Here is a 23,012-nt window from a genome sequence, read left to right on the forward strand (position 1 = left end):
ATTCAACCTTAAGGATTGAGTTTAAAGTTGAATTTGCAAATGTGACTACTTGAATTGGGAGCCAAGACGTTGTGGTTGGCACTCATTGAGTGGGGACGTTTTTTGGTCGCTGATTGTGCATCCACTTTTTAATAGATGATGTCCAACAGACATTTGTTGTTGTACAAATAAATATATATATTTTTTATTTTTTACAAGTTAGCCCTTGAGATTGTACTTGATGGTAAGATGATGATGCAATCTAAGATGGAAGAGGGCTAACTTGTTAGCAGTAAAATGAAAATCCACAATCGTTTCGGTTTCTACACAACATCGTACCAAAACGGTTGGCGGTAGGTCTTTGCCGGTAGGGTGGTAAATAGTCACGGCCGAAGCCTCCCACCAGCCAGACCCGGACTAATTAAGAAAACCTCAATCGGCCCAGTCGGGGATCGAACCGAGGACCTCAGTTTTGTAAATCCACTGCGCTTACCACTGCGCCACGGAGGCCGTCAATATTAGTATTTATGCAATAAATTATTTTTCAATTAATGATTTGGAGAGTAGAAAATTATTTCATTATTTACTTCGAAAATGACAAGCTCCAAAAGTATTTCAGTCTTTATATTTTATTTTACTAAACATCTAGCCAAGTCAATCAATGATTACACAATCTCTAAAATAAACCAAATCAAGCAATTGAATTGTTTAAGTCACTTACTTTATTAAATAAAAAAAAATAAAAAAGTCCACAATAATGGATCCACAAAAATGTCTATTAATCAAAAATCATACAATATTTTATAGTGGCATGTACAAAATACATTGTAAAACTTATGTTGTCTTGCAAAATTATCCCTATCGATTATTTCTGTTTTTCGCATGTTTGTATGTTTGTTTTAACCACCCCTAACATCATACAAAACGTGTTTTACAGTCCGATTTTCGAATTATAGTGATCATCAATTCATTGTTATAATTTGATTAAGTAGTATCTATATACTCGTAATATGACAATTTAGACATATATTATTTATATATAAAATTACTATGTGGTTCTCTTATTTTTTTTAAATGAATAACACCTTTAAAACGGTAACCTTGTAATTGTTTTTTTCTGAATTTAAAATTATAATTTATGTTGTCTTGTACTGTACACGCCACTTAATAACATAGCCGAAGAGGAAACAAGCAATTTTGAGAGGGAGTTGTAATTTGTATGTTTTACATTACTGTACCAAAATGTAAGATTTGCATATATTATGTTTCTTCCTTCAAAATAAATAATATATAGTAATGATATATACTCGGAGTAACCATGGTGGTAGAGCCATGATAGCCCAGTAGATATGACCTCTGCCTCCGGTGATCCGGTGGGCGTAGGTTCGAATCCGATCCTTTAACTTTTCAGTTATGTGCATTTTAAAAAATAAATATAATATTCACGCGTCTCGAAACATTGTGAAGAAACCTGCATGAATGAGAACTTTCTTAATCTCTCTATGTGTGTGAAGTCTGCTAAACCGCATTGGGTTAGCGTGGTGGACTATTGGCCTAATTCCTATAATTCTGAGAGGAGACTCGTGCTCAACAGCGCACAGCAAATTATTTTATAAATGTAAAATTAGCTACAACCTAAGAGACGACCAGATAAAGATATTTGGAATCTATAGGTAACCTTGTCGAACAATTTCAGAGAGCGTATTTGTTATGGGAGGCACCGAAGTCTGGAAGATGGCTTGGGAGGAAAACGCCTACCACCATGGAGCGCTACGATCATAATTTTGTTCCACTCGACGTGAAATCACATAAAAAACTGAACAGTATGCTCATGAATAAATATTTTGTTCCTGGGCCCAAAGACTAAAATATTTTAATAGAAATGTGATATTTGAAATTATCATACAGATAAGAAAAATCTTACATTTCAGCTTAACTAACACACGGACACACACACCCTCACAATATTGCGTACGTCCACTCAGAACAATCCCTAAAACTAATAAATGCATAAAAAGTCATAATTTTCTTTAAAAAATACACCTACCCTCAAAAACTTTAGAGTGAATTTAACTAATTTTCATCTTAATTTTAAATACATATGCAATGAAAAACAAATTCTTTCAATGTAACAAATTCGTCTAAATAACAATGCTTTTTGTTTTTTCCACATTACAAAGTGCTATTCCATGTAGGCGTAGTTGTCAAGCCTTATCTGCCTGTTATTTAGTAGTTATTCATTGCACATTATAGTAGAGGAGCCGAAGAGGGGATTTTTGCAGTTACTTGAGCGCGGCAGATAAACATAAGGGGCTATACCTTGCATGTTGTTGAGTACCTCCACCAAGTACGAGCCCTTAATATTGGTGGATACTTTTATGGCAAAACAAAACTAACTTCAGAAATACTCAACCAGCACGTCAGATTAAGATAAGGTAGGTAGGTGAGTTGATAGCTAAAAACTGCACATTTCGAAAATCGTTTCAAAGTTACAAAATAAAACCCTCATAGTGTAGTTCTCGAGTTACGAGCGCGATAAATTTTTTACTTATTTTGAAGGAAATAACCTCCTAATTAATCGCTAAAATTTTACTGACAATTTTAATAAGCCAAAGTAATGAAAATTACTTTTAAAGTCTGTAGTTTTTTTTCCACCGCTAAAAGCAAAAAAAGTTTTTAACCATTTATTCTTCCTATAATGTAATCTACCAAATGCAACCGCTCCCCATGACGGTCGAGTAACTCCAAATTTAGCATCCCGGGCTCCCCTACTATTATAAACTTCCACGAACTATCAGCCGCTTCTATTCAAAATTATTAACTTTACGCGACTTCGTTTTGGATGGTGTCGATGAAAAGTTACAATTGAAGGTCATGTCATCCGTAAATATGTCGGACATGGATATCGCTTCACTGTTATTCTGTGTGTTATTTAGGAACTTATCATATTCCCCAATGTTCTCTTTGTCAGGCAATTTAGCTTCAGAAAACCTGAACACTCTCTTGGCAGAACTATCGTTGGAGTAAAATTGCATACTGTCGGTTGACGTCTCATCTTTGAAACCGCTGTCGACTCTCATCCAATTAATATTAGATATTTCTTTCAAAGCTGTCGTATTTATCTTTGGGTTCGTTACAGTCAACTCGGAGGGTTTTATGGCACTTTCGTAATAACTAGACGCGTAGAATGTGTTCTCTGTAAAGCCGCTGTCAACTCTTTTAAAGCTTGTTGAACTCTCTGCACGAGTTCCATTAGAATTGTACTCGAATTGAGAAACATTATCAGTCAATAGTTTGAGATCAATGTTATTAAAGTCTATCTTCTTCTCCTCCATACACAGAGGTATGTCGAAATTATCTAAGCTACTATCTAAAGACATATCACGCCCTGGACTCAATCTCAAGGGCGCGCGAATTTTACTAATCTCGTGTGCTAGAACATTCTTCTTGTGTTTGCTCTTCACTGGTGTTTCGTCTAATATTGCGTTAACATTAATTAGTTGTGTGGAAGACTGTTGTTCGATCTCAATTGGATCAGATTTAACTAATTGTATGCTAGAATTTTCTTCTATAGACCAAGACACTTGTTTTCCTTTTGGAGAGCTCTCGGATTCCGCTAAAATGTTATTATCAAATAAATTTTACTTAGTAATGTGTATTGTTATCTACTTAAATTCATAATTTTAACTTTTCAGGACCATGGAGAATCTTTAGAAAAGTATACAAAAGAAAAGAATATCTTAGCATTCCAGGTTGACTATTCGGGTGCCAGGTCTATCGTGTGGCAAAGAGAAAAAAATACACCTGATATGGATATATTTATATTTATATGGATATATTTTATTTATCTTTTGTTAATTCAACAACCCTTGACTGAAATCTCATTTCTGTTAAAATCATCATAGACATATATATGTCTATTCTCTAGTTCTTCATTATAAATGCAAAAAAAAACAGATATAAATGAAAATATTCACTAAATAAATACCTTGAGAGACATTGTGTATAGAACCATCTATACTCATGTCCATACTGAAATCCAACTTCTGAACTGAGCGACTCCTATTCAAACTGGACATGCTCTGACTGCGTTTCTCTGAGAAGGAACCTCTTCTGCAATGGCGAGGCGAGTCTTTGAGAGAAGTGCTCCTTCTGACAATGGATTTGTTTGGTGCAATATTACAAAAGCACGAAGCCTTCGCTTTGCTGTCAGACGAAGAAACAACGCAGTCGAGGCAAGTCGCCATGGCCTCAGATTCCGGTGACGTGAAGTTGTTTTTCTGTGAAAAATTTTAATAAAGGAATCTTATGAGTTTCTACATTTTCAATTGCTTTGAAATTTAATTACGATGTAATTTGATAGATTACCATACTAAAGCCATACTCAATGTGCACTGTTTACCAAAAAACAAAATGAAAATTTCACACCTAATTAATATAAATAAGTACTTAAATTAATGAAAATAAATTTTAGAACAATTAGATATAGTTAATGTATTTTAAATAACATTTTATGTAAAACAATATATAGTTTAAAGTAAATAAGTTATGAAATGACATACATTTTCTACCTTCATTTCTTATGTGTTTGCTGGTAAACAGTGCACATTGAATATGGCTTTAGTATAATCTTTAACAATTTTTATTTGCGTGGGCTAGCATTTCATTGCCCACCCAACAGGCCAGGCTTCCCCTGGGCCTTGCAGAGTTGCTTGTTATAAAATTAATTTTTTGACAGGAAAATCGCCGGAGTCCGCTATACATGGCTATATTTATAGCCTATATATATAAATGTAGATTTAGGTACCTACCTCTTCATCACTGGATGCCTTGGTAACTGGAGATATTGACACAGAAGCTAAAGAGGATGACGTAGCCGAAGATGTCTGATTACGCTTCGGTGTTCGAAACTCAATAGGACTGAAACAAGGCTCTCCAAAGTCCACCATATCAAGTATTTTGTTTCGATAACATGGCTTTCCACCATTTTGGCTTATCTGTAAAGGTGTGCCAAAGGTCCTCTTCATGCCTTTTGTCACAACATCACGAGACTACAAATTGAAAAGTACTATTAATTATATCAATACAAACATATACTTATAGTAGGGAGCTGTAGAGGGATTTACTCGAGGAGATAAACATAAGGGATTATACCTTGATCATTGTAGATTTGGTTAAAATTCAAAACGAAAACAGATAATATAAAAAATATCCATGGTTTTTGCAAACTTTGCGAAAAACTGATAGTTATGATGGTATGAATATTTGTTACTCTTTCACGTCGCGACTACTGAACCGAATTAGCTAAAATTTGGGATTCATTAAAAATCAATGATTCCCGCGAGATTTGTGAAAAGCTGATGGTTATCTTTGTTATGGACTGTTTGAATATTTGTTACTGTTTCACACAAAAACTACTGAGTGGATTTGGCTGAAATTTGGAATGGCCACGAATTTATTGCAAATTTAATTTTACGCGGACAAAGTCGCGGGTATCAGCTAGTAAATAAATAATTCAGAAATTTACATCTACATATACTAATATTATAAAGCGAAAGAGTTTGTTTGTTTGTTTGATGGAACGCGCTAATCGCAGGAACTACTGGTCCGATTTATTTCAGTATTAGATAGCCCATTTATCGAGGAAGGCTACAGTTTATATATTATCCCAGTATTCAAAGCTGGGCATTAACTCGTTAATGCGTTAATCGTTAATTAACGAAGTTAACATTTTGATTAACGGATTAACTTTTAAGTTAACTTTTGAAAATGTTAACGGAGACGTTAACTTCCGTTAATATGTAGAGGTCCGTTAATCGTTAATCCTATGCCTCCTATTTACCGCACGGCACCGCGATTCGGCGCGAAATGTAGGTTCCGACAAGGTATGAAACGACAAGTGCCGGGCGGCGCGTGGCAGCGAGTGATACAAAAACAAAACTATAGGGTAAAGTACCCAGTAGTCAGCCTTTTTAGCGAGTAATTTGACTTCATTCACTTTCGCAACGATATAAAAATGCATTTTTACACAGTAATATTAACGGATTAACGATTAACGTTAACTTGCGTTAATTCCTCCGAAATGTAACGCTTTAACGTTTAACGAAGCTAACTTTTTATGTAGCGGATTAACGATTAACGAAGTTAACTATTTGATTAACGGTGCCCAGCTATGCCAGTATTCCTACGGGAACGGGAACTACGCGGGTGAAACCGCGCGGCGTCAGCTAGTAGATACATAAAAATATTATCAAGTACACGTAAACATGTTAACCTAGGTATATATAAAAAAAACTTACTAAATTAGGACTAACTAGAACACGTGTGTGAGTTTCGAAGCTGGATGGTGGGCGTTGTTCTACATGAATCTCATCATCAGTCTGCTCTGAGTCATCATGTTCCATGTCACTGTGTTCCTCAAAAATTAACTGACGTCTCAGTGATCCATTGGCTGTGATTTCATATTCACCGGATATATCTTGCTCCTGAAAATGTGTGCCAATAAAATGCTATACAATACAATAGAACTAATTTTTAATAAACAATTCATCATCATCATTATCAACCCATATTCGGCTCACTGCTGAGCTTAAGTCTCCTCTCAGAATGAGAGGGGTTAAGCCAATACTGTAAGTCCACCACGCTGGCGGTCCACCAATGCGGATTGGCATACTTCACACACGCAGAGAATTAAGAAAATTCTCTGGTACGCAGGTTTCCTCACGATGTTTTCCTTCACCGTTTGAGACGCGTGATATTTAATTTCTTAAAAAAAAAACAATAAACAATTATTTGACTGGAAATATGTTTGGGTATTTAGTTAGGTATATACTAAACCAACAAAATATTTAAATCAAGGTAGAAAACACACGTGTTTTATGTGTAGTATAAAAATTATTTAAAATTTTGTATTGTTATCTGAAAAATTGCACAGTGCCTGAAGACGAAACTTTACGAACAGTGCGTGTTGCCAGTGATGACTTACGGATCACTGACGTAGCTCAGCGAGACGCGAAGTTGAAGTGGCAATGGCACATAGTTCAAAGATGTATGTTGGGGTCCCAAGACGGTTGTCTTGGATTGGTTGGTTGGTTGGTTGTTGGTCGGCCCCCTACTAGGTTGACTGAGGACATCAATAGGGTCGCAGGGAGCCGTTGGATGGTAACGGCGCGAGACCATATTGTTTGGAAGTCCATGCAAGAGACCTATGTCCAGAAGTGGATGTCCATCAGCTGCTACTGATGATGATGATAAAACAACTTCATAAATAGCCAAACCATCTTCCACAAGTAGACAAACTATACAAAATATTTTTTATAGTATCAAACATTTCAAGGGCCCCTACGTAAATCATTGAATCAGATTTCCCTTTTTTTATTAGTTCAATTTAATTTTCGAACAATGACAGCTAATTTGTATGATTTCATTTTTTTTTCAGCTGGATGTGAAATCCTACTTTTTGATGCGAAAAAATCCATAGTTCCCGCGAGATTTTCGAAAAGCTGAGTTTATAAGTAATATTATAAACGCAAAAGTTTGTATGGATGTATGTTACTTGTTTAAAGCCATGACTATTGAACCTATTTAGCTGAAAGATACATAGATAGATGATTCCTGCGAGATTTGCGAAAAACTGATTATAATGATGGCATGAACTCTTTCACGCAAAAACTGTTGACTAGCTATTATTTGGAAAAAAATTGTGGAAACTTTAATGTCACGCAAAGTCGCAGGTATCAGCTGATTTATTATAATAAAAGCATATTGAACTAAAACATAAATTTTGACTTTCAATGATTTACTTAGGGGCTGTCAATATCTCACCTGTGTAAAAGTGCAGAATTGTTGTAGCATGGATTCAATTTCAGGAGGCAGTTCCGGTGGTAGAGTGAGCACTGTTTGAGCTGCAACTAAAATTACAATTTAGCTACAAATAACATAATAATATAATTTTCTGCATGATTCAATCAGAAATGAGGAGAACTAAGGTCACTGACTCAGCAGGTCACTGACTCAGCAAGTCACACAGCTGTAGTGGCAATTGACAGGGTATATGGTTTGAAGAGCCACGTTGAGGTCCCCAGGTGCTGGAATGGCAACCCCAAACCGGAAAGTGCAATGTTGGTAGACCCCCCATTAGATGGACTGAAAACATCAAACATGTTGGAGGATGCTGGTGGATGGAAACCATGGTGTTTGGTGTTTGGAAGTCCATGCAAGAGACCATGTCCAGGAGTCGATGTTTAACAGCTGATGATGGAAAATGATCAATGATGAACAATTTGACTTTGCTATTATAGGAGACATCTATCCTTTTCAAATTATGATTTTTGTTATTCAACGGGAAATTCCCATTTAGGTAATGAATTTAGGAAAATTTTTAACTTCTGCCAAGAATGGAATGAATACATGAAAAACTCTTAGCTAAGAAATTTCATACATATGGATTTTCCTAAATTTATACCCAACATACCTGATTGGGGTATCAAAGAGCCTGTGTACAAATCTATAAGTTGCATAAATATCAGTCTGATTGTCAAAAAGTTAGGCAAATTAAAAGTGTACTACTTACAATTCATGCTCTGTATAGCATGGTGTGGGTGCAGGGACAGTTCGTCTCACTGTTTGTTTGTACGATTGCTGTGTTTCGTGATAATAGTACATATTATGAACTTCATACACGCAACTGTCAACCGCACACGAACTGCAGTACATTATTATTAAAGCTATTTGTGATTTTTACAAATTTACAAACTTAAAATTATATCATGAACATCATACAGGCAACTGTCACCCGCACCATGCTATGCACAAGTGTAGTACATTATTGTTTAAGCTATTTGTGATTTATACAGATTTACAAACTTAAAATTTTAACTATTAGATTACAAATACTAGATATTAAACTTGTACACAAAAAATATTAGGAATACTTTAGAATAACAGTAGTTAAAGCAAACTTTACTTACAATCTCTTACTTCCACAACTTTTTCACTTATTAAACTAGTAACTGTTAAGTTACTCTCAGTTGATGATAATAAAAGTGGTTTAATTTTTTTGGATACTTCTAGTGGACTTGGAACCACCAACTCTTGGGAAAAGAATCTGGAAATTTATCAATATATAGAGTCTGACCGCTCAGAGATTATGTTTCTGACAAGTTGTGATCAATGTGACCAAATGGGCAATGGAACTTCAAATTGGTGTACAAGGTTTGAACTGCCCTGTTTCAAGGTTATGCCAACTGTTTGTCTTTGCAGTGATGAGACAAAAAAAAGGCAATTGTAATTGAAATGTTTGCCCCATTCCATCCATCATGTGTCAGAAACACAATCTCTAAGCAACCAGACTTTAACTTTGATATCAGCTTTTATGTTTGCAGGACATTTATAATGTTGTTAATACAATTCAATTGAATTAATGATTAACTCATTCAGATGCTTACTATAGGCATATTTATGTATATAAATATAAATATACTAAATATGTGTAATGTACCTACATCACATCACACTAATATTACAAAGGAGAAAGTTTGTGTGTGTGTGTTTATATTTGTTCCTCTTTTACTTTTTACAGGTTTGATTGTATGAGATTGTATGATGAGAGATTGTAGTCAAGGGCTAACTTGTAAAGAATAAAAAAAAAACCATGTTCTTCACACAAATATTTTTCCTGGAATCTACACCATAGTTTAAGATAGAATAAGCAGGGTCACTATCCACTGCGCTACGCGGCCGTAAAATAAATAAATTGAAAATTAATTAAATAGGTACTTCTCGTTTGCTTCCTCTGCAATCTTCTCCAGCACAGGATCTGGCGTCGGTTCGAATTGGCTACTGCATGCTACAATGTCAGCTGGTAACAATGTACATTTTTGATCTATATCCCATCGGAATGAACCACTTTTTTGTTTTTTGTAGATTTTGCACATCCCCGGACTACAAACAACACATTAAACGGTTTCAAAAAACATGTACCGTAGAAACATTTGTGGAAATCAATTGGGTTTTAAAATTACCTGCATATTGGATTATGTAACCTTTCAATTAAAACTTTATCGAAGGGATTCCGTACTTTTTCTTTTGTCGGTGGTGTTGATTTTTTATTACAATTTGGACTACCATTTCTAACACTCATTTCGAAAATAACGTTGAATTTTTCATCCCAATCGGTTTTCTATACATTGACAATAGTTTTTTTAATAACTGGCCTTTTTAAGGCTTTGAGCTCTAGATTTCTTGAGCTTTTATGACGTTTAACTCAGATTAATTTAAATGGACCTGCCACGCGTTACCCCTCTGTCAAAGTAAAAGATCAACGATCTAATGCGTTTTAAAGTATCCCATAGCGATATGATATAATTTACAGATATGAAACCTTGGGTTTTCAATAGCGTCTCATGAGCTTTGAATACGTCTTTGTGGAGCCTTGCACTGTGACACCTAGACTGGTACCAGGTGAGAGTGTTATTTAGAAAAGTTTTACGTAGCTTAAATTCACGACTAGTGCATTTGTAATTTTTTTGATTATGTATTTTAAAGCACTATATTGTAATGAAAATCTGGAGTCGATCTAATGATGGATGAATGGAGCTTCAAACCAAATGAGGGAATTGTAGACGTAGTTTATGCTTATTAGAACGTAGTCTAAGCACTTACTCAGAGGAATTGTATGTGAATTTTGCAAACAGAAAAAATAGCGTAATCTGTGAATTTTAGACTTAAAAATTTTGACAGTTGACACGAATCTTTTGACTTTTGGTTTTGAGTTTGACGTTAAAATTCGTTCCTTTGAAAATGAAAAGTTTTCTTGAAGTTTTTTCATGACGAATAACATATTATTTATCAATTTTATTTAATAAAACCAGTGACTACTTCGAAAAATCTTATATGTTGTTTGAGAAGTTTAATGACTCCTATTAATTAGTGAAAAAGCTTGTAATGTATATTATCTCCATGCAATAATAATACAATCAGTAAGATAAAAGTAAAGTGATATTTTTGATAAAGTTGGACAACTATGGATGACTTGTGCTATGAACCTATGGATGTGGACTTGAGCGCACAATCTACGAGTGTAATGGATATTTCTTACGCCAGTTCGAATAATATAGATTTATCAATTGTGAAAACCGAACCACCAGAACCAGATATCATATCACATGAAAATAATTTTGATGTTAAACCACAAATTATCAATAAATTAGCACATGAAAATAACTTTGATGTTAAACCAGAAATTATCAATAAATTAGCACATGAAAATAATTTTGATGTTAAGCCAGAAATTATCAATAAATTAGCACATGCAAATAATTTTGATGTTAAACCAGAAACTATCAATAAATTGGTCCTCAACAAAATACAAAATCGCAGCATCCCTGTCATCAGTACCAGAAATAGTTTAAGACTTCAGCCTATTATACTTTTAAGTTGTGTAATATTTATATCAATTTTAACACATCAGATATCAAACTTTAATTGTTGTGAAAGTTTAAACATGGATATCATGAAGCATAATCTAATGTCAAAATTGTATGGACAAACAGTTGCTGCTGAAAGTATTATAAAAGCATTGGAATCGAAGGAGACAAAAAAAATTTTGATACTTTATGGTGGCACAGGGGTCGGTAAAACATATAGCACTGCTTTAATGTTCGAAAATGTGCTGAATCATAATAACATATACCATTATACAATGCCCAGTTTCCTACAAACATTTACTTCTGAATTCATGCTGGGGTTATTATTTTGCAAGTCTACAATTTTCATTGTGGACGATTTGACAAGTAATGATATTTTAAATATAAAATCGCCCATCAAAGAATTGTTGGCTAAAAGTGAGAGACCCTCTAGAAACATGACTATAATATTAATATACAACTGTGATATTGTTAAGGAAAATTTTTCAAGGAAATGTGATGATAAATTTCCTTTAGAGCTAAGACAGAGTTTAGAAGAATTTGACGTCAAAAAGTACTTCATCAAATTCAACTCTTTATCAGAAGAACACTTGCGGAATTGCATTGAAGATGAACTTGCAGGAAGAAAAATGAGTGCAAGGGATATTAATAAGATAGTGAAAAATTTTAATGTAACTCTACATGGATGCAAAGGTGTGCATCAGAAATTGCAGTATATGAAAATATTATAATTTTAAGGTAACTATGCAAATTGCGAAATATAAAATTGATTCTATAGTAGCCCTGTAGTTTTATTTTAGCAAAAAGTATAATAGTAGAACTAGTGAAATAATTACCTATATAGTATGTAGAATTGGCTTTTGATGGATTGCAATTGAAACTGCTTAAAATTATGCAAAAACTATAAATTTTGGCGAAATTAACTTATGGTAATCAAATTTGTACAATAAATATTGTGTGATTCGATAAGGAGTTGATAATAATCCTTATCCAAATAAGTGGTACAGAATATATGATGTACCAAGTATCTAATTCTGAACAAAATTACCCTTGACATTATTTGCTTTTTTGGATGATGATGATGATGATGAAGATGATAATGATGATGATGATGATGTTCCTTGAACATTTTTAATTTATTGGTAAATTATATAACCCCCAAGTACTGGAAAATACTTCCAGTACCCTGTATATTTTTTTAAAAAGAATATTTGCCATATCTTTTAAATACATAATCAATATTTACATTCCCCTCCAACTAATCGGGAAAGACTGTATTAGGAGTAGGTACAACAATAGTCCAAAGGGACAGGGAATGATCCACCACCCTTCAGTGATGAGTCTGACCTCTTTACCGTTGATCTATTGAGGCTCTTAAAATAACGCTGCTATGTTCTCACCAGATAATAATAACATGATAGTGCAATTTAAATTAATATCATGCTAACTTGTGATAATTTGAATTAAAAGGACATTCAAATTGAAATTAATCTTACCTTATAATTGTAGTTATAAAATAATGCTACAGCTAGTTCTCTGACATTATTAAGTTGTTATATAAAATATATTATCACTTAATTGTCCAAATATACTGGCTAACTGGCCAAGTATTTTGATTTTGAACAGACATATTTTTAAACAATATATCAATACTCAAGGTTTGTCCCCCATCATTATTTTATTCATTGAAGCTTTCAATTAATGTTTTATTTAAATAAGTAACATATTTATTATTATTTTGAACTCACTTGAGAGTTGAGAGAGAGTAAGTATAAAAAAACTGCATTTTAAATATATATATGGCTTTTTTTCTCATTCAGAGCAGGCTTAATTTTTGTGATTTTCATTTAAAGAAATAATTTTAAATAATGTTCATTGTAACTATGAGGAGAATAATTATTCTAACATGAAATGTAGGATAATATGAAAATATTTACAATAATTGTAGATCAAAAAAACTTTATTTTAGAGAATGTTACATTATAATCGGCAATGCAGAGGTTTTATTAAGAAATAATTTCAAATAGAAATACACTGACAAATGTTTTAATACACCTACACTTCCACATTTTCAATTTATTATGCTACATCAAACCACCATCATAATCATAATAAAGAGATAAATTTAAAATAATTTAGTGGTGCATTAAAGTACGAAATACTTGGTTAAATCCTAGCTATGCCACAAAACAATCTCATATAACTAGGCAGGGGTGCGATGTTTATTTTAATTCAAACTAAATATTACTATTCACTCAATTTAAGTACATCCTATAATAATTTTAATATAATGTTTATAGGCTTAGTGAACCATATGCTAACACAGAATGCTCCAATCTGTATGAAATTATGAACTCAATCCAATTTCTAGCTGAATGGTCAAAACTATTTAAAAAAACAGGATTTTGCTGAGAAAATTTATAATTATAAGACAATTTTTTTTTTAATTTAATACCATTTTGCACAGCACCCATATTTTCTACAAATTTATCCACATTGTGATGATCCGTAGGAAGAGTTTATTTATCCAGTTTTTATGTAGGTAACTAAAGGTCAGTTTCAATTAGCTAGGTGCATTCTGTGCATATAGTATTAATTATAATACATATTACATGGTAACTTCAATTACATAATAAACTATAAGTACATATTTTTCATCAAAACCTAACATTACTAGTTAAATTTTTTCTTTAATTAATTTCAGCCAATAGACAATGATTTTTAAGTATTAAATAAGCCCCCCCTAAATATTCAAAGCCAGAAGGTTAGTGCGTGCAATCAGGGAAAGTGTAATATAACAATGGAGAGTTGTCTTTAAAATGTTTTTTTTTAAACAGCATTGTTATTTTGAGTAATGCATAATTAGTAACGTAACTAATGTAATTAGTTTTATTTTGGAACACTGTTAAAGGAAGACGACACCATATTGTGACAAACGGTTATTTACCTATAGGCATTTTTAAGAAGTTCAACTGTGGGAAACTGTATTAACTATTAGGTACATGACACATTTGTGCAACTATAATATTATACTTATTAGCTTCTAAACTCAACATATTTTTGAATTAATTATGTTGTCATTATTTATAAACAAATTCTATTAAACAATTTTACACTAACTTTAGCAGGATACAATTCAATAAGTTTACAATAGAGAAGTCCCTATATTGGTATAATAGGTAATTATATTCATAAATATTCGAGTTAGTAACAAACAAAACCTTTAACAATTTATGGGTCTTGAGATTTATAATAGTTATATTTTTATATAGGTACCTGATTATAATATGTCATATAAAAGCAAATATATTAAGTATGTAAATTTCATTTAACCATTCAGTTAGTTAATATAATTATAATAGACACTTGTTAAAACAATGTAAATGTTGTCCGGACAAGGTCCTTAGGAATACTTCAATCTTAACGTAACACTACACTAGTTGTGATGTAAATAATAACATATGTATGAAGATCATTACATTTTCATGAATATTAAACTGATCATTACATTTTCATGAATATTAAACGGACATAATACTTGACGCCAAATCGGCAATACAATTCTACTTTTTCTGTGCCAAATATTAATCTAGAAAAAATCATAGGTACCTATGTAACTATTGTTAATTTCAGAAATAAATATTAACACAAATGATAATCAAAATAATAAAGGTAACATACTTAAACAAACAATAGCGTAAATATAATAAATATTTAAATTATTCTTATTTTCAACACAGGTAGGTAATTGTTTTTGTTGACAACACACTCAGACATTCAATGTGCCAATCATTTCTATATATTAATATTATGTACATGTAATGTTTTTCAGGTAAATATGTATAATTTTTCAAATAAATTCAAAACATTGATTAAATACTAAATATGCATAACAATAAAGACTAGAATACTTTTTTTACAGTTATTGGCACTAAATTCAATGGTAATGGCACAACTATGTACTCTGCATACAGTGGATATATCACCACAATCACAAACAAGTTAATTATTATGCAATTTATTATAATTACAATTCCAATTATTTTTGAAGTAGGTATATATTTATAAATTAGGTTTCGCTAACTATGCTACCATTTACAAAAATGTAAAAACATTGGTAAATGTCATTTATATCTAAATTTACTTCTAGAAAATACTGAGTTTCTTGCAGACTTACATTAGCACACTTCGTAAGTGGAACTGTGCAATAATTACCATTATACACTTAATATCACTCGACAAAAGCTCCTCTCATAAAATTGAGTCTCTTAATACAGTCCATTCCTATGCACAGTTAACACTTTAGAAATGTTTAATCAAAATTATCAAGATTAAAGTGATATAGACAATAACAAACAATTTTTTGCAAACCATATTATAATATGTTATATGTTAGATATTTCATGATTGCAAGCAACCCCTTACATACATGACTTTGAGTAATTAAAGCAAAAGCACAGTAAAGATAACAACTTTAAAATCTAAAATTGACAAAATTGATATAATTCACTTAAAAATTTACAAATGAACTATACTAATAGGTAGGTAGGTACGTAGTATGTACTTGAAATGAAGTAGGTAACATTTTATATAGTAGGTACATAATATAATAAATAGTAAAAAATATCTGGATCAACAGTTACATCATTTTCATGTTCACGTGTAGTGCCAATAACTGCATTAATATTTAGATACTTACTTAATCTTATTAGCTAGGTATTCAATAACAAATAGAACACCATTTTTAAGCACGACAAAACATTCATAGTTAAAAATGTAGAGAGACTTATTGAGAAATGTGCTAATAATTCTAAACATTGAAAAATTCTGCAGATTTTTAGGTAGGTACTTATTTATGAAGTAGATTCAATAGTATCAGATCTGCGGTATTTGGGAGATTACTTTTTTTTTTCAGTGACCACCGACGATTTATTTAATCGTATTTCGTTGAAATTATTCGATCATGAACGAGATCAGTACCTATCACTAGCATTAAGCAATGGATATTTTAACGGTATCACATTTTCAAAAAACTTTTAACTTTATTTTGGGACTTGATTGTTACAGAAGAAATAGCGAATTGAATTGTTTATTACTGTTTGATTACCTATATTAACTTAATTCTTTGAGATTACAAAGAATTACTAGTAAAATTCGTGTAAGTTTTATAGCAGAATTAGATATCAAGATTTTAATATATTATTCTTATTCGTTTGAAAAGGAATTATTTTAATGATCTCTGGCTAGTCAGGAAAAGTTATTACAGTTTTGAAGACGTCACCATTACATAAACTTTCTTTTTTGAGACCAAATTCCTCAAACATCGTATAGCCTTTATGTGAAGTGACTAGTTAGGAGCGATGGAAATGAACTGCAGTCCACTTATTGTAGCGTTTGTGCCAGATTCGTGTTTCTTGTGTTTGGTTAGTAGCACGACGACCTTCGGCATCCACACTCTGTGTAACACACACGTAGCATATCACAGCAACATCCTCTCCAAGTAAATGTACTCTAGGATTTATAATTGTAGTATTCGTTTTCACGTGTGTGGGAGTATTATCAATAAAGAATTTGTGAAATTCTACACCTTCGATCATATTTCCAAGAGCATCAGGATCAAATGACGTCACATGAGGATCGCAAAGTTTGGAGTAAGTATCGTAGTCGCCATTGTTAATAGCGTCTAGCAGAATTTCAGTTACTTTTATAACTTCAGCTCGACGTAAAGATGCGTTGCTGTCACCGCGAGCTTTTCCGAATGAATCTGCTTTAGTCAGCCCTTCTTCGTCGTGTTCTTTAGATATGACTGTGCACGCCCGGTCAACACCCTTCTTGTCTTTATCTAAATCGTCGTCTTCCAAGGTGGTGCTGCTATCTGTCGATTCCTTGACTTGCGATCCATCTCCTTTTTTGTTGACCATGGATTTGCCAGAAAAATTGCGGGTTGCAAGCATTGTAGTTAATATAGCGCCCTTTAATTTGCGACGTGCATTGAACTTCTTCAAGCAGTCTACAGTCTCTTGCCTGTGCATAACTGAAGCAACACGCTCACGGTGGCAAATCCATGGATGTTTCAATGCTTCGGAGGCTGTAATTCTCTTGCTTGGATTTACAGTCAACATTTGATTAATAAGGCTCTTAGCCTCAGGAGTTACTGTATCCCATTCAGGTGATGGATAGTCATAAGCACCGGCCTTGATTTGGCCATATAACCGATGTTGATCTTCATCCCAAAACGGTGGGTAGCCCACAAGTAATATATATAAAATTACACCACATGCCCAAATATCTACTGGTTTTCCATAGGGCTCTTTTTTCAACACTTCCGGCGATAGATAGCCAGGAGTACCGGCAAATCCGAACCAAGCCTGTTGATCACCTTGAACTTCAATAGCCAATCCAAAATCAGCTAATTTTACTGCGGCACCCTTAGCTTTGCTTGCCAATAAAAGATTTTCAGGCTTTAAATCTCTATGAACGACACCATTATGATGGCAATGGTGCACGGATTCCAAAATTTGTTGAATACAGTGAGATGCATCAGCTTCAGAATAGAATTCTCGTGCCACGATATCTTCGAATAATTCCCCACCTGTTACTAAATCAAACACGAGATAATGATAATGTTCTTCTTGAATGGAGTCGTGTAATCGAACAATGTTCGGATGTTGTAATTTTCGGCAAATCCGGGCTTCCCTTTCTAACTTTTGAAAATCTCTTGACGAGAGCTTTTTAGTATTTATTATTTTGGCAGCAAATTCATATCCTGTTGCTTTTTGGACTGCGCGTTTCACCACTGAAAAAGCACCTTTTCCGAGTTCTTCTTTGATTTCATAATTATCGGAGAAACGAGTACTAACACTTTCACGATTTGGATTCGCCATGTTTTATTCAATATACTTTTTTCAACACGAAAGTTCAGAATACACCGCACTTGAGAACGAATTTCTTCAGTTCTGATAATTATCTGAAACAATGTAGGCAATTCATTGCAAAATTTTTGCAAGATATCAAAAATAATTATTTTTTCATTGAGATTTTTACTTAGTTACGTTAAAAGTGAGTAGATAAAAAAATACTGCGTGTTAATAATAACAGTAATTAAAGATTATTAGTATGTTAAAATAATCTCGTTTTAATTGGATTAAGGATATACTTAATCAGTTTTTCCTATACCGGTCTACTACAGGAAAAATATTCTATAACATTTTTTTACGAATGCATAAAAATATCTAAATTGATTACTTGAAAGTACTATTTTAGTCTACAAAGCTAAAATCAAATCGGCAAGCTGAATATAAAACGCGTAGATGCCTAGACAAAAGTTATCGTGATCACAAACATAGACTTCTAATATTAACCGGGATGACATTTCGTTAGCGCAAAATAATCGATACACCATTGTCTCAACTCTCAACACATCCAAATGCTGGAGGACTTCACCTTAATTTCTCTAATTAGATAATAAGTGATAAATTCACACATCTACAGAACAATCAATCAATAATGTCACAATCATTTCTATTTGTTCACACATTTTTTTTATATAGGAATAAGATGATCAGTGCGCAACTTTCGACGATATTCTTAGCAAATTGTAACTCGTATGGATTGCACGCGATGTATTTTTAATGTTAAAGATTATGCCAAAGTGAATAAAATATTGTAATTGACGTCGACGATTTTAGAAACTCAAAAACTTATTTACCTATTATGTGCCCATTTTACACAACGGGATGGAGACCGAAAACTAAGGGCCTGGCCCTACACCACACTCTCCTTCTGCTCGGGACACGAGCTTCGGGGTCAAACTCATAGACATTTGTGTGTTGCCAAGCTTATCATCCTTAATTTGTGTGTTAAACATCTTTTACGTTTTAAATATATTTATAAATACCTCTAGCTCTATTCCAATGGCACGGTCGTTAAAAAAGCAATACGTTAATGTTATAAACACTACAGTATGAAATACAAGCGAATTAGTAGTTTTCATAAAATTATTTTTACGTGTGCAACACTCGGCGGCAATGTAAAATCGATACACTAGCGCAGCGCTAAACCAGAGAGAATTGTCTACAATTTATTAAGATCAACGACATCTAGTGACAAGTTTTCGAAACGTAATTCTATGGGAGATTTTATTTAGAATAACTTCATTATGTTATCTACAATTCTACAGTGTATTTTGTAATATTATTTAATGAATAGTACCTAACACGTAGATATGCCTAATGATTGACTTCATTATTGAATAGATCTAATTATGCCGGCATAACTCCGTGGACCAATTACCTACCTACATTGATTGTATGTACCTAATTAGGTTTATAATTCGAAAGTCATTCGAGCTTTTGATATGAAGAGTTTAACCTAATTGAATTCAATTAAGGCATTTTATCAATATATCATCGTCATGTAGCTCTGATGAATATTTTATAGCAGAATCCTTACACAACAGTTGTTCGATATCGCTCTCGTCTCGCCTGCAACAAGTTTTTTCTAACCTAATAAATTAGGTAGGGATTTTTTGTTGACTGAATTTTGTGAGGTTGTAGGGGGTAGGCAATCTCTAAAACTACTGAACCGATTTTCAAAATACTTTTACCAATAGAAAGCTAGGTAGATAGTACATCTTTTCTTTCCGTATTCCCCGGGAACGGGAACTACGCAGGTGAAACCACGGGGAAGCTGGTAGTTTATTATATTTGTAGAAACAGTGTAACCGACACTGGAAGATAATTAAAAATAAAATATTTAGGTATTTTTTTTTATATTTTCTATTCTCGTCAGTTCCGAAAATTTTTGATATTAGGCTACATAAACACACCGACAAAGTTGTACAATAAAATGTAGAAAAAAATAACTTCTTAATAACTAAAAAAATATTCTCCACTTCAAATGTAGGTACATGTAAATATTTTCTTATTAAATGTGAATTTAATCGTCCTCCTCAAAAAACGACAGAGAATTTGCATGTACAATTTACAGGTACATGTAAAGTGAAGATTATAAAATGGTTTTTTCCCCGTAAATGCCCATAGCGTGAGATAGGTTTTTAAAAAATGTTCATGATTCTAAATTCAGAAATATACATAACTAGCCGACGCTTCGTTGTTTCATCCGCGTAGTTTTCTTCTCGTGACATTAAGGGGATAAAATATAGCATAAGACACTCACAAATAATGTGGCTTTCTAGTGGTACTTAAAAGAATTTTCAAAACCGGTTCAGATGTTGATCAGTTTATCGAACGTCTTCTTTTAAAACTGAAATAAACTGCTATCAATTTTTTATTATTAATATGTGCATGTAATTATCATTTTTTTGAAGATTACTTCACTTGTATTTGTTTCACTTGCGTAGTTCTCGCAGTCTCGTGAAAATACAGAAATAAAAATAGCTTCTAACACTCACAAATAATGTGGCATTCTAGTGGTAAAAATATTTTCATAATCGGACCTCTTATTAATATTATGGCAAAATTAAAATTATGCGTCAATGTTATGCTTGGAATAACATTAAAATTAACAGGTAAACAATCAACATCCCCTGTTTTCCTTCCTAAAAAGTTATGCTTGCTTTTACATTATAATTAATGGGTAAAAAAACAATCATCCCCTGTTTTTCTACCTTTAGGGTTAGAATTGTTTTTCCAAATTTATAGTGTGAAGTATTTTTTTCCTAAAATTTACAATTTCGCTGAAACTCCAAAAATTCATTCATTCAATCTATTTTCTAACATCGACCTTGCACTAAATATTTTGCACACATACTCGTAGTTGAGGATTTTCACAATACTTAAGGTACTTAAGGTACTTTAATGATAGTTCATGTAAATTTAGAGCTTCTTGCATTTATGAAAGATTTGTCTATGTAAGACATTTTGTCTATGTAACCGTCCGAGAACTGGGTCTTAAAGAAATAGGGATGATGACAGTTTTTTAAATTGTATATAAATTAAGAGTATATTAATAGCAAAGCAATTTTGTAAAGGTAACAGGGTATCTGCGATCATTACTTTCGGAGCTACAGGGATTTAAAGGATCAGATTTGCGGCGCTGCCGCGGATCCCTGATAAACGCTCCAAAATGGCACGATTTAGTGACGTCGTTGGCTCGCTGATCGTTAGGTTTGTATGGGCGTTCAAACAAAATTACTAATATCTTTGTTATTTGTGCGTTTATGTTTATAGTTCATTTATTGCAAAATGACACATTTAATGTAAGGAAGCTAAAACTGTATGAATTTTCATCTAATTACGATAAAAGATTTTTAATAGATTTTGGAATTTTATTATCTTATTTATTTTTCAAATATCCAGACAATCGTTGCTTTTTATGTATAAATTACTTAACATTGTCCTTATTTACTCGAATGTATCATAAAAATCAATATATTCAAACCTAGTCATCATCCCCATTGTCTTAATGATCGTGGTTAAATTCTATTGCGTAGGTAGTCTAGAACTCAGACGAATTATGTAGGGGCCGGCCTCGCTAAACTTTACCCCCCTGTCAAAGTAGGTACTTTTACCCTACCCCCAGGATTTAGTCTCTAAAATATTTACTCTTTAAAATATTAAGTATACAGTAGGTATAATAGATTAAATATATTAAATAGTAATACTAGATATTGGACCCTATTAGATATGTGGAGATAAACAGACGGTCAAGTAAGTCTTAGTAGAGGTATAAGGAAGTTAGAAGTACCTAAATAATGTAATTGTAGAAACACTCGGGTCTTAAACCGACCCATTTACAAATGAATTATCAATTTATTATGTACTAGTGGACGAGCGCGACTTTAGCGCGTGAAATTTAGTTTTTCACAAATCCCTCAGGAACCAGGTATTTTTCCAGTATGAAAAGTAACCCATGTGTCAATCCAGAGTAAAATCTCCATTCCAAATTTTAGCCAAACAGCTTCAGTAGTAGCGGCGTTAAAGAGTAACAAACATCCATACAAACTTTCGTGTTTATAATATTAGTAGGATACCTATAGTACGCATTTAGAACAGAATAGTCCAGTGTTTGAAAAATTAACTTGCCCTAAAAAGTTGTTGAATTTTATTCGTTTGGTTAGCTATCTCTGCTAGCATTTTTCCGCTACGTATACGAGTTTGCGTATCATAAACGTTGAGCAAAACTCATAAACTGTGAAGTACCCACGTATGGAACTGGAGCGTAGAAACTAGAGTTCTGACCATCAAATTGCATTTATACACAACCAGCCGATGCCCCGCGGTTTCACCCGCGTAGTTCCCGTTCCCGTGAGTAGGTATACGAGGATTAAAAATAGCCTATGATACACGCAAATAACGTGGCTTTCCAGTGGTAAAAGAATTTTTTCTGTTTAGTTGATACTACAACATCAGAAACTTTACCTCTTTGTAAAATTAGTATAGATTTGGTAAAATATTTTACCTGGTTACCCGTAATCTTACTTTCTCGTCGTCGTTTTAGTTTTAACTAGATAGTCTTAGGTCAGATTTCTAGCTTTTTTTCTAGTTTTGGTATTTTTTATGATTTCTAAATTTGTCTGATGTCAACGCCTTAATAAAGATAAACCGTCTGTAAAAGCTTTAGCTAAAGCGTCCAGTAGGCATGGAT

General features: G+C 32.9%; 3 protein-coding genes across 3 annotated transcripts; 1 reads left to right on the top strand and 2 right to left on the bottom strand.

Annotated features, from left to right (window-relative positions):
* Nucleotides 1-592: 592 nt before the first annotated feature.
* LOC112043710 (protein aurora borealis) lies at nt 593-10,181 on the bottom strand. The gene is made up of 8 exons (XM_024079233.2): nt 10,002-10,181; nt 9,757-9,921; nt 8,949-9,085; nt 7,804-7,889; nt 6,279-6,464; nt 4,791-5,030; nt 3,968-4,259; nt 593-3,595 (listed from the first exon to the last, which is right to left on the bottom strand). The coding sequence occupies exons 1-8, from the start codon at nt 10,118-10,120 to the stop codon at nt 2,784-2,786; spliced, it is 2,037 nt and encodes a 678-aa protein (XP_023935001.1). The 5' UTR covers nt 10,121-10,181; the 3' UTR covers nt 593-2,783.
* A 570-nt stretch (nt 10,182-10,751) lies between these two features.
* On the top strand, nt 10,752-12,185 carry LOC112043691 (uncharacterized). Its single transcript, XM_024079208.2, has one exon. It carries the CDS (start codon nt 11,003-11,005, stop codon nt 12,134-12,136), a length of 1,134 nt encoding a protein of 377 aa, XP_023934976.1. The 5' UTR covers nt 10,752-11,002; the 3' UTR covers nt 12,137-12,185.
* Nucleotides 12,186-13,347: 1,162 nt separating this feature from the next.
* On the bottom strand, nt 13,348-19,240 carry LOC112043709 (calcium/calmodulin-dependent protein kinase type II alpha chain). Its single transcript, XM_024079232.2, has 2 exons — nt 19,114-19,240; nt 13,348-18,372 (listed from the first exon to the last, which is right to left on the bottom strand). The coding sequence occupies exon 2, from the start codon at nt 18,287-18,289 to the stop codon at nt 16,757-16,759; it is 1,533 nt and encodes a 510-aa protein (XP_023935000.1). The 5' UTR covers nt 18,290-18,372; nt 19,114-19,240; the 3' UTR covers nt 13,348-16,756.
* Nucleotides 19,241-23,012: the final 3,772 nt, after the last annotated feature.

Source organism: Bicyclus anynana, chromosome 7 (genome assembly GCF_947172395.1).
Source record: "Bicyclus anynana chromosome 7, ilBicAnyn1.1, whole genome shotgun sequence".
NCBI lineage: Eukaryota > Metazoa > Arthropoda > Insecta > Lepidoptera > Nymphalidae > Bicyclus > Bicyclus anynana.

What these genes read in the sequence shown, in the direction of transcription:
- LOC112043691 (XM_024079208.2), top strand. Translation starts at nt 11,003, where the DNA reads ATGGATGACTTGTGCTATGAACCTATGGATGTGGACTTGAGCGCACAA.
- LOC112043710 (XM_024079233.2), bottom strand. Translation starts at nt 10,120, where the DNA reads ATGAGTGTTAGAAATGGTAGTCCAAATTGTAATAAAAAATCAACACCA. An exon ending in TTACATAATCCAATATGCAG is followed by an intron (nt 9,922 to 10,001) that starts GTAATTTTAAAA and finishes TGTTGTTTGTAG; the next exon opens with TCCGGGGATGTGCAAAATCT. An exon ending in AGTTGTGGAAGTAAGAGATT is followed by an intron (nt 7,890 to 8,948) that starts GTAAGTAAAGTT and finishes TTGTAATTTTAG; the next exon opens with TTGCAGCTCAAACAGTGCTC.
- LOC112043709 (XM_024079232.2), bottom strand. Translation starts at nt 18,289, where the DNA reads ATGGCGAATCCAAATCGTGAAAGTGTTAGTACTCGTTTCTCCGATAAT.